Below are 12,120 nucleotides of genomic sequence, written 5' to 3' on the forward strand. Positions count from 1 at the left end.
TAGCTGTCTTGGAGAGGGTTTGCCCGGTGATAGGCAGCGCGGCTCAGCCTCTCAGACGAAGAGACCGGCCGCCAGGGTAGGAGGAACGTATGACAAGCTGGGTGGACTTGCCCAATCAAAAGGCATCAGATACTTCCTCGGCTTCCACCGGAGTTGATGCTCCTTTGCGATGCTGCTGTTCTCGACGGAGGTGAGTTCTTTGGAATCTCCGCCAAGACGGTTGGATTGGCGCTGGGAGAGGGATGCTTTTCTCAAAGCCTGGTGAGCCTTGTGGGCAGATTAGGGCAGATCTGCCGAAGGGGATGGGCTCTGCTTCCGTAGTTCCGTCCGTAACTACCATTCCGATCTTAGCTTTAGTGCCGTATGGTTACTGGCTTGGGATGCTTTTTGTGGAACAGCAGCCAGGGAACTCAACGCTTATCATTCTGGCAAAAAGAAACCCTAGGTGTGGTGGTCCTTAGTTGGTGGAGGCATCTCTCCACACCTCTTGTACTAACAGACCTTATCGCCTATGCCAGTTGCAATGCAAGATGTAGGGTGGGCAAAGCCGAGGTAGGGAACGGCTGATTTATCCGAGGAGAATCTGTGTCCTGGTGCTGTCAGATCAGGTGAGGCGGAAGATCGGCACATTCTCTGCCTCTCCCCGAAATGATTCTCGAAACTGTGCACCATCGTTTTGGATGGAGTCCTGAGAGCTGCGCGTCTCTTTAGATAGCGCAGCTTCTCATGTTTCCTTCCTTCCAGCAGCCACCTCCACTTTCGATTGTGCCCTTTAAATTATTCGGTGCTGAATCGAAATGCAGGCTGTCCCCCTCTTCTTTTTCAAAATGCTCAAGAGGGAGACTTGCCTTGCCACTGAAATAAAAGAAAGGAAGGCTATGACGTCTGTCTCTTTGCCTTAATACTGTATTACAGAGAACAGGTTAGGGCTAATAAGGGTTGTGTTGTTTATGGTTCAGCATCTTGTAGGAACCTAGCCAATAAGCTAGCACGTTATACATTTTATTTATTTAGGCATACCTGAACAAGGTATGATAGGAAAGCCTATTGGTACGGTCAATTTCTTGGTTCCAGTCTCATTTCTTGGTTCCAGTCTCATTTCTTTTTAATCCCATGCCTTTATTAAATTAAGGTTGTATCTCTATAGATTCAGCTTCTTACAAAGCTTGCAGTTTAATTCTCAGGTTGTTTTCATTTATTACGGCATCCCCATATAGGTAAAGCAAATTTGTGGCAAATTGAATTTGCATATTATAAATTTATGATTCCAAAATAGCTGTTACAGGGTATATAGAACTGTAATTCTCATTAGCAATGAGTTTTCTCTATGAAAATGTGTAAGAAACACATGCATGTATGATTATATATTTAAGTTGCTTGCCTATTCCTTCAGGTGCAAATAATTTAATGGATGGATTTTGAAATGTCAGAAGTCATCTCAGGATGGCCTTGGACAAATTACCATCAGTTAGCAAGAGTAAATATGAACAGAGGAAAAAAATATTTTCATTTTATATTTATATAATCCTGAACAATAAAAATGGGGTGAACAGATTGTTTGCAAGCTGTATAGTGCATAAAATTAAAAATAATCCATTGCTGTTTTCTTTTAGTGCTTTTGATTGAACAATTTTTCAGGAGGTTTATCTAGAAATGTTATTTTTCAGAGTTTCAAGTTTTTGCCATCTACTATGCTGCAGAGGACTGAAGATGGGCAGCATGGCAGATGTGAACATGAACCCTGCTGTATTCTTTAATGATACATATTCAAACATACTCATAGTTTATGATTGAGATGTATTTCCACAGATATTACATTACATTAAGAACCTAAAAATATCTAAAATTTAGTTTCCTTTCTGGCAGAATCCCAGGTTTTGATGGCATTCTTGTTAAAAATGAAAACTGCTTTGATAGCCTAGGATTTTGTTTGATTATACTTGAGGACTAAAGATGATTATTGGGTTTCCAGATGCTTTTACTTTGCTCCTTCTTTTCTTAATATTATCTCTTTACATTTACTCACACAGGATAATTGACAGAAGCATGAGAAACCTGAAGCAGATTTTTTTTGTTTAAAGACAGTAGTGCTTGAATTTTCCCTCACTTTGATATTCTGGAACACTTGATAGGTCTTGCATGTAAACACAGAAGATCAATAATTAGTGGACAGTGGAAGGCCAACGTCTTATTCAGATTCCAGAAGACATGGCTCTGACAGTTGAAACCGAATCTCGGATTTACCACTCTCTCAGGACTGTCTTTGGTGCAACCGCACACCTGGTTTCTCTTGGATTCACCATTGTTATGGTGGTACTCACCAGACCTGGATCAAGTAAGTAAAGAACAAAGGGAGAACCATGTGGTGTTATTTCCCCAATAGTACTTGAAACATGGTTTGGTTGGTTTGGTTTGGTTTATTGGTTTTGTATGCCGCCCACTCCCGTAGGACTCCGGGCGGCTCACAATAAACAGGGGAGGGAATAAATAAGACAATACAACAATTTTAAAATCCACAAGTCACAATTAAGACGGGGCTGGGTGCTTTAACAGCCTCCAGCCTGCCGGAACAGCCAGGACTTAGTAACTTTACGGAAGGCCGGGAGGGTAGTATGCACAGGAATCCTTATGATATATTGTACAGTACAGATCGTCCTGCTGGATGATGACTTTAGTTAGAGGGCAAGGCTGGACATAGGGGGGGTGGGGAAGAGGAAGGCAGGCTGAAAGTCAGTCAGTAACCTTCCTGGTTGAGTTAGACTTGGATCTTGGCAATTCTAGTCACCCATTTTGACCAACACTCTACTCTGGATTTTCCAACTTCAACTGTACTGCTATACGTATATAATTAAAAGAATTAGTGAAGTGGGGAGGTAAGATGTACTTGAGCTAGTTAGATTCAAATCCCACTCAGTTATGAAGTTCTCTTGATAAATTTTGGCCAATCATGCCTTCAGCCCCACTTATCTTATAAGGACAAGTTTGCAGTTTGCTTGGAAGGTAAAAGTATATAGAAGTGGCCTGCAATTGTCGTCCTAGGGAAAATAGAGAGTGTGAGTGACTGGTCCAAGGTCACCCAGCTGGCTTTATACCTAACGTGGGACTAGTAGTCATGGTCTTCCAATTTCTAGCCATAAGGATGCTTAATGTATAATAATCTGTGATTATGACTGGATTGCATCCATATTCCACTGCCTTGCTGAATTTGGTCAGTGTGTATAGCCTTTGCTTTTGTTTTACTGACTACAGACTTCATCCCATTCATTGCAATGTCTTCTCCAGTCTAGTTATAGTTCTGTATCTTCTGCAAAAATAAAAGGTAATCCATTTCTTTTAGTGAAAGGAAGACGACAGTGAAATAAGAGCCTTCAATGCAAAGGCTTAATATGAATTAAGCTCCATTTTCCATGTTGAATAAAGAATTTTGAGAATATACACCATTTTGCAGGATCACAGGAAACAAAATGATAAATCAATATAATAATGTTTATTTTATTTGTATCCTGCCTTTATCATTTTTATGTTTCTCAATTCAGTGAACATATCCAACACTATCCTTCTCCTATTTTCCCTGCAACCACCACTCTGAAGTGAATTGGGCTGTAAGACTGATTGGCTTAAGGTCATCCAGCTGGCTCTCATGGATAAGGCAGGACTATGGAACTCATGAACTACTGGTTTCTAGCCTTGTATCTTAACCACTAGACCAAACTGATTAACATTTAATTCTGAGAATGTATGCTGTGTTACCTTATTATAAATAATATGTAGTATAAAGTTTCATGAATTAGCACTTAAAAATTTACTTTACTCTTTTCTTTTTAAAAAAATTCTCCATGGACATGTTTTATTTCTTCCTCAACCTCAAGAGATTATTAGATTCATATTTGAAAAGAACCTCAAAATTACTTATTTCACAAATAATGGGCTTCCAATACTGGCCTATTTAGTATTGTTCTACTTGTAGTTTCTCAGTCAACATATTAATACTGTACTTCAGTATCTGTGGACATGTCAGTTCTTCTGTCCTGGGCTACACTTTAACCTCTTAGCTGCAGAAATCTTATTAGTGATACAAGGATACAAGGGCAATAATTACTTGTTGACCCTGTTTTGCTTAATTTGGGAGAATTTAGGAATGTGAATGAAATCCTTGTGCTTCTATTTCTACCCTTAAAAGTACCCAATCTGAAAACAGGATGAAAATTGTCCCTAATTAGCTTCCAGATTTTGGTGGCTCTACCTTTGATGGCTCCAGGGACTCCCAAATGCATTATCAGCATAGGCACAGCTATGATAGAAACCTTGGGTCGGATTATCTCACACCAGGGTGTCTTAAGACTCCAACGAATGAATTGAATGTAAGGAGCATACTTTATCTTTTCAGCCATGATTAACCAGCAAAGATTGATTTTGCTCTCATTCCTTTCCAGGTTTGTTCTCCTGGCATCCTTTCTTAATGTCTCTTGCGGTAAGCCAAACAAACGAGATTATGTTTTCTAGATTTTTTCCCCTAAAATAACTAACTATGCAGGTAATCCTTGACCAATGACCACAATATACCCTGCCCATTACAATTGAGAGAGCGCCTCACTTAATGACCTCCACCCTCTGCAGTTGTTAAAATGACTATGTGGATCGTTAAGCGGAACACAGTGTGTCAATGGGGGGGAAGTCCTGGCTCATGCCCACCTGCCCTGGGCTTCCTAAGGCCTCCTAAAACACTCCATGCTCTGCTTCCCACCTCTTGGGGTCCCCACAGCCCTGGGGCCTGATTCTACCTCCCTGCACTGATTCCCCACAGGGCTTTGACTTTTTGCCCATTCCCCATCACTGACATAGCTTTTGAAGCTCTCCAGAGCTCTTTACCTCACATTGGGGAAGGAGAGCATGCCACATCACCCCTCAGCGTTCCTGGGATGTGTGGCTGCATCATAGATGCAGCTGCCATTTTAGTGCAGCTACAATATGGATTGTTTGCTGCTGGGCTATGTTGCCTAGCAACACTGTTCCTTGTAGCTGCACTGCAATGGCAGTAACAGAACAATCCATTATGGTTCCCTAACATAAACCGCGCAGTGCTGTAGAAAGCGCTGGCATTTTCCATAGCACTGCACAGACCATGTTAGGAAACAGAACAAACTGCTTCATTGCTGGGCTGTGTGGCAAGACCCCAAAAGCGGCTACCATTTTATGAACAGCCCCATGTGGCACAAACCTGGAAGTGTCTGCCATTTTATGAATGGCAATTTAATATGGCCTCTTGGAAAATGTGCCTCAACAACAAAACTGTGCTTCCCTAACTCAAGCTCTGGAGTTTTTAGAAAGTTAAGTAAGGAGGAGGATGGGAAGCAGATCCAAGGCCTCTGGAGACCCAGTGTATGTGTGGAAATAGGAAAACAGGCAGGAGGGCAGTACAGTATCACTGGGTTGTTCATAAGGATGAATGACTGCAGGGTCACTGCAGCAGCTGTAACTTCAGGACTAGGTAGTCTTTGAGGGGTCTGATGTAACTCTGAACAGCTGCTAGGTGACTGACTATAAGTTGTACAACCTTCTCTTTTATAACAAGTTGTTCAATTTGCTGTCTCTTCATGCAAAAAGGCAGAATACTTGGTTGCACATAATAGGGGACAAGTGTGTATTCTTTACTATGGAAGTTGGGAATAATAGCATAACACTTCTGTTGCCCTGTTTCAAGAATGAATCCCTCTATATATTGTCTCTGTATATCTGTATTTTCACTTTTGCAGAATTTCATTTAAAAGTTACGTACTGTGTCTTCTTGAATAGAGCCTCCCCCATTGACAAATTACTGTCTTACTAAATATCTGACGGTTTCCCAAATTTTTGCATGAAGTATTGCTAAAAGCCGAGGTGGCACAGTGGTTAGGGTGCAGTACTGCAGGCCACTTCTGCTGACTGTTATCTGCAGTTCAGCGGTTCAAATCTCACCGGCTCAAGGTTGACTCAGCCTTCGATCCTTCCAAGGTGGGTGAAATGAGGACCCAGACTGTGGGGGCAATTTGCTGACTCAATTTGCTAAAAATCTGTAAACCGCTTAGAGAGGGCTGAAAGCCCTATGAAGCGGTATATAAGTCTAATAAATAAATAAATAAAATAAATAATAAAATAAAATAAAATAAAATTCAGCTAACCTTTATATACCTTTATGTTTTTTTTTCCTTCTTTCCTTCTCCCAGTTTTCCTTCCTGATGACAGAGGCCCTGCTGACTTTCTCTCCAGAGAGCTCCCTCCTCCGGTCCTTCTCCCGCAAGGCCAAGGTCCGCTTCCATTGGGCTTTACAGCTGCTTGCTCTCATCTGTGCATTGCTGGGATTGGCCATTATCAGCTATAACAAGTACCTCAATGGGAAAGAGCACTTTGTCACCTGGCACGGCCAGACTGGCTTGCTGACAGTGGTATATGCTAGCCTGCAGTGCATGGGTGGGCTCGCCCTGCTCTATCCCAAACTGATGAAGAACTGGACCCTTACTAAACTGAAACTGTACCATGCCACATCAGGGCTGATTGGGTATCTTCTTGGTTGTGCCAGCTTGATGCTGGGCATGTGTTCCCTGTGGTTTTCCACAACTGTGACTGGAATCTCCTGGTATCTAATTGTGCTGTGCCCTATTCTCACCAGTTTGGTTATCATGAACCAAGTGAGCAATGCTTATCTCTACCGTAAAAGAATCCAGCCTTGAAAACAGTCTTAAAACAAGACATCTGTGTGGGATCCCAGAGGCATTTCTGCATTATCTGGAAGGAATCCATAGCTATATACAGGAGTACTGGAACTCAAGAATCTCTTTCTACCTGCCTCTAACTTTGTATGGATTTTTTTAAAATTGCTTCAATTTTTCCATAGCAGAGATCCCTATGCTGTTGAACAAAGTTTCTTGCAATCCCATTGCTAGAACTATAATAATTATTAGTATTGTATAAGAACCCAACTTTTCTCTACTGGTACTCCTTCACCCCTGAATGAAATCAGTGGTTTAAATTATTCTTGATTGGCCAGGTGCATCTATGATTGTAAATCTAACTTGCTGTAACTTCTCTTCGAGATTAGTGCTCAGTTCTAAGGCATGGGCATTTTTAAACTTCCTCTTTGAAAGGATGGCTTTTATTCAATGTACTCAGTTTTTGTTTGCATTGATGGTCAATTCTTCCTCTTTTTTTTAAAGTCACATGCTATGTGAGGGTACAGCATATCCAGCTATATTAGCTAAATCGTATGTGCTGATCAAGGGCTAATAATATATTTTACATTTTTAAAAAAAATAGAATTGTTTTGTGCAGATGGAAAATGTGAAGAAAAAAACTTCAGAAAATGAATATTCCTTTACCTGTTGTTTTTCTTACTCAAGCCTATCAGTCCTGCTCCCAAATACTGTCATCTCCTGAAGGAGTTCAAATGCATGTTAACCTGTAAGATAGAGACAGCTCTTCAGCATAAAAGGTATCACTTAAAATCAACGTCCCCCTATTCCCTAGATACATTGGGATTATTGTAACTCTATTCCCAACCAATATTCTGACTTTCTGCTCTGCAATTAAAAGATGCAGAGCTATAAAAAGGCACTTTAATTTAAAGCAGAAAACAGGAACATACATTCCTGGATCCCTGCCAGAATTTTAATTATAGTCAACCATTTCATGTTATTAGCCCTGGTTTAATGGCATAATAGGAAGGTTAGCAGAGCATAACAGTGAGGTGCTTACTTTGATAACCCTTTAATAAGTTTTCAAAAGATGTGTCCCGTGAAAGCATATGGTATCCTTATCCAGGAGCAAGTAACCCATGAGAACCTAGATTATTCTTGAAGTGGCCATGTACATCTATAATTATAAATTGTAGTGCCACTAGAATTTTATAGACAAAAGATGTAACCAGGAAGATTTAACTTCCAACTTTAATATTTTAAGTTGTGTGGACTTCAGCTCCCAGAATACATCAGCTGAGAATGCTGGCTAGAACATTCTGGGACTCAAATCCCCACATCTTAAAATGGCTAGGGTTGGAAACACCAGTCTAATGGCAAGGAAATAAGCACAAACTATTTTTAGAAAGATGAGAAAATGCAGGGTAAAGAATACTATTTTATCCCTATTATTATAAAAAAAATGTTGAAGCCACCCAGAGTTTTGAATGACTTTCACAATGCACATTTGATTATCTGTCTTTCCCTACCAATAGTTAATAGGGAGTATCTAATTTCTCTTCTCTTGCTTGGCAGCTCCTGTCTTGTAATCTCTCGTATTTCTTCTCTAACCTTCTTTCAACTTACCTTGTTTTTCCTTGTTATGTACTATTATAAAGGCTGAATGCTGATTCTTAAAAATACACTTAATAGACTTAATAAAGCTTGTATCCCACATATGAAAGAGAAACATGAAAAATATTCAAGGGGCTATGAATCCAAAGAGATGTGAAAAAGATTGGGAAATAGAACTGTTTCAATCTCTCTCAACACTTTATAGTACAGCTTCGGATATGAACTTGTGTAAAATGAGTTGAATCTGTCTCTTGGCAGTATGCATTGAATTTAGAGGTGATTAGATGACAGCTTTGGCAGCCATGAAATTTCAAAGCATGCTGGCTAAGTTAAAGCTAAAGTACTATATTTTGGTTTTTGTTTTGGCTTAAATTTATGTTAATTAAACCATTATGGCATTTTTATGAACCAGACCACCATAGTTTATTCTACAAGCCATGGTTAAAATTTAAAAGAAACCAAAGTTTAGCAGGATGGATGAACCCATCCCATAGCATTAGCATAATGGCTAACCAAGTGTGCTGCTTCAGGTTTCTTTTTAATTTCTTTTTAAAACAACAAAAGGCAAGAACGAGTAACTCTCCTAACTCCTGAAATTCTTTCTCATATTATATCATATAGTATCCTGTTCTCTAAAGTGGGAACTTACGGCAAATTGATGATAGCTTGATGGGAACTATAGTCCCAAAACTCATGAGGAAACTAGTTGAGGATCTGTCACAAGTGAATGAAACCTCATTTTTTAGACTTGTAAAGGAAAAAAGGCTTAGCTTCTGCTCATTAAATCAGGCAAATTATTCTTGGTTTTGACTCAAACTTTTCAATATCTGAGTAGTAAGGAATAATAGTACTAAATAGTTTGATCCTGCAATTACAGGCAGAAAGGCATTGACAAAGAAATCCTCTCATTTCTCAAGACTTGGAATTGTTTCATATGCACAGTTCTTTAAAAAAAGATATATCATGCAAACAGAGCTTCAGAAAAGTTCAATGTGATTAAATACATGTGCATAATCAGCATTTTCATTCATCTTTAATTCTTACATTAAGGCACTTCTCAAGCATGCTGAGGTTCTTAAAGAACTTAGAAAAAGATTATGCTTTTTCTGTTTGCTTTTCCGAAATGGGGAAGAAATCTAAATGCTTTTGTTTTTTTATCTTGGCTATCCGCAACAATTGACCTCCCATAATACGTTTTGTTTGTTAACAAACATTTAGTCAATGTTTGTTAAAACAATTTCGGTAACTGCTTATGTTACTTCCAGGATCTCCTTAAATAAATATATCTTTGTATTCTACTATTCAGAAAGGATAACACCTGCTTTCCAAAGTGGGAGAAAAATAATCACAGAAAAGCTTCTTTAATGGGGAAATAATATTGTGTCACAGAGGAACTGTTAGTACTGATGTATTTAAAGACACTCATGTTGCAGTCAATGAAACAGACTAACTTAAGTTCTGTAGTTTTCAAAGACAGATGGCCACAGGTAACTTTAGTTACAATGTAGGCTTTGATTGCATTCTCCTCCCGTCCTATTTTTAAATTTAATTCAGTTTTCTTTTGCAAAGGCAAGAATAAAGATTAATGATCTTGTTAAGATATTTACCACATGGCATTGTGTAATGAGTATGAGATATGCTCTTTTCAAGCAGCACCTAAATGCCTGCATTTCCAGTGGTTTATAGTTTAGGTATCTGTAGTTGCTACTTGTGTTCCAACATATATTTTGCCATACAGTATTATAATTAAAAAAACATACACTAGGCTTAAAAAGTTTGTATTTGCACTGAAGAAGGCATAGGGAAGATTAATCGTCTCATAGATACCAAAATGAACAGTTTATAACTGGTTCTAATGCTACTTTTTTGCCCAGTGTTTACTCATTAAACCAGTCAAGTAATGACTGCTACCTTGGTAAGAGGGAACAGAGGTAATATTTGTTATCTGAAAACATCAAAAACAAAATATATGCCACCAAACTGTGTAGCAAATGAACCTACCACTGAAACTTGGGAGTGGGGAAAAGAAGCTTGTAATTATCAGCGCTGAAATAAAGATTTTTTTAAAAATGCAGCAACTGTGACATACTGCTTGTTTTTGCTTCCTTCAGTTAATTTTGAATTGTTCAGGCAGGCAGAAATTATTGGAATGATAGTTTCATATTTTGTGAAAGTGTAACAACCTCAGATATTTCTATTAACCTTATTCCCTTTCATTAAGATTTCTGCCTGTGTTTCAGGGGAACATTACTCATTATGGCCACAATATTTTAAGAAAAACTTGAGTTATTTTCAAGTCATTGAGCAATAATTTAATACAGCAGCCAGATTAGCTATGACTAGAATTAGAATCTGTTCATTAGAGCCTGTGCATGAATTCACATATTATGTTCTGACCCAGCCTTCACAAGAAATGAGAAACTGCTTACTCACAAGTAACACAAACCTCTTTTTATTTAAGTCAGGGCAGGAACAGTTTTGTTCACATTGGCTGAGGCAAATTCACTCCCTATTATTTCTCAGCAGAGAGATTCCATTGGCACTTCAAATATAGAACAATTAGTCCCAACAAACCTGGTTCTGGCAAAGGAATCCGACATGATTGATGTACGTTGGAAATGAATGGTTGTCTGTGACAACCTGCCACTCCCAAACTTCTACTATTTATTTTCCAACCAGAGGGGCTGTCTAGCATCTAGGTCTTCTTTTCCCTGAGAGCCGGCTTATTGCTTTCCATTGCTATCCTCTCCTCGCATACATGCATCTGGGATGGACCCACCTGTTCATTCTCCTCACTCAGCTCCCGAATACAACTGCCTCTCTAACTGGGGGAGAACAGAAGGCCCTGGCTTTCAAGATAATTGTGGATATTGACAGTGAACTGGGTGTGGTTGGAGATGGAAAGAGTGGAACATGGAAAGGGAAGATAGATGGAAAGGCACTCTACTCCAGATCTCAAGATATAGAAGAAGAAAAAAGAGAAGAATTGATTGAGTTAAGGAGAGAAACTTTCACAAAAGCACTACTGATAACCAAAGATAAGCTGATTAAAGAAGCTGATGGAGGGTCTCAAGATTTTACAAGATATGTAACAAGCAACAAGTTGCAAAGAGAAGTCCACACAAATTTGATTAAGGAAATAACCAGAAGACTAATTCCACAAATGGCAAAAGAAATAGGACTACACTATTACTGGAAAGACACTGGTTGAGATATGAAAACTAATAACAAAACACTAGTTAAAGTTAGCTAAAATTAAGAGCATTGTTAAAAATGAGGTGATAAAAAGTTAGATAAATAATTGATAATGATAACAATGTATACATATGTATTGGTTTGATAAGAGGAAATTTGGTATAAATCTTAAATGGTGAAAAAAGGGAAAAAGTAAGATAAATTTAGTCAAACTATTGTTAAATAAATGACTGATATTAATAATGTAATATTTGTATCAACATGATAAAAGGGAAATTGGATATAAATTGTAAAGAGTGATTAAGAAAAGAGGTGCAAAAATTTTGTAATCAAACAATTTTTATTTTGAATGTGTTATAAAGATATGTTGTTGGATGATATTGAAAATAGATAATGAAATGCCATTATGTGGTTTTGTTTTAAACTTTGGAATATTTGTTATAAAGGGACGTTAAAACAACTATAGTCATATGAAGAATGAGGTATAATGATAGTAATATATTTGTAAATATATCTGATGTAAAATAAAATATATAACTTGATATGATGGTGGAAGGGATGCACGAAAGTTCTTTGTAACCAATTGACACACTTTTTTACAATTTGTAATGGAAGATGTTTTTATGGTGTTTGTTGTGTCTTG

At 38.4% G+C, this 12,120-nt stretch overlaps 1 protein-coding gene across 3 annotated transcripts; it reads left to right on the forward strand.

Annotated features, from left to right (window-relative positions):
* Positions 1 to 94: 94 nt before the first annotated feature.
* LOC116503125 (cytochrome b561 domain-containing protein 2) lies at positions 95 to 10,356 on the forward strand. 3 transcript variants are annotated; one of them, XM_032209318.1, is made up of 4 exons: positions 95 to 190; positions 2,031 to 2,335; positions 4,434 to 4,471; positions 6,204 to 10,356. In XM_032209318.1, the coding sequence occupies exons 2-4, from the start codon at positions 2,209 to 2,211 to the stop codon at positions 6,705 to 6,707; spliced, it is 669 nt and encodes a 222-aa protein (XP_032065209.1). In that variant the 5' UTR covers positions 95 to 190; positions 2,031 to 2,208; the 3' UTR covers positions 6,708 to 10,356. The 3 variants fall into 3 exon arrangements, with proteins under 3 accessions (XP_032065209.1, XP_032065211.1, XP_032065210.1); XM_032209320.1 differs by having other exon boundaries at positions 148 to 190; positions 2,133 to 2,335; XM_032209319.1 differs by having other exon boundaries at positions 178 to 261.
* Positions 10,357 to 12,120: the final 1,764 nt, after the last annotated feature.

The sequence above is a fragment of the Thamnophis elegans genome, chromosome 2 (assembly GCF_009769535.1).
Source record: "Thamnophis elegans isolate rThaEle1 chromosome 2, rThaEle1.pri, whole genome shotgun sequence".
Lineage (NCBI taxonomy): Eukaryota > Metazoa > Chordata > Lepidosauria > Squamata > Colubridae > Thamnophis > Thamnophis elegans.

Excerpts from the sequence above, each read along its gene's own strand:
- LOC116503125 (XM_032209318.1), top strand. The coding sequence starts at position 2,209 with ATGGCTCTGACAGTTGAAACCGAATCTCGGATTTACCACTCTCTCAGG. Across the intron at positions 2,336-4,433 it reads ACTCACCAGACCTGGATCAA|GTTTGTTCTCCTGGCATCCT; the intron begins GTAAGTAAAGAA and ends ATTCCTTTCCAG. Across the intron at positions 4,472-6,203 it reads CTTTCTTAATGTCTCTTGCG|TTTTCCTTCCTGATGACAGA; the intron begins GTAAGCCAAACA and ends TCCTTCTCCCAG.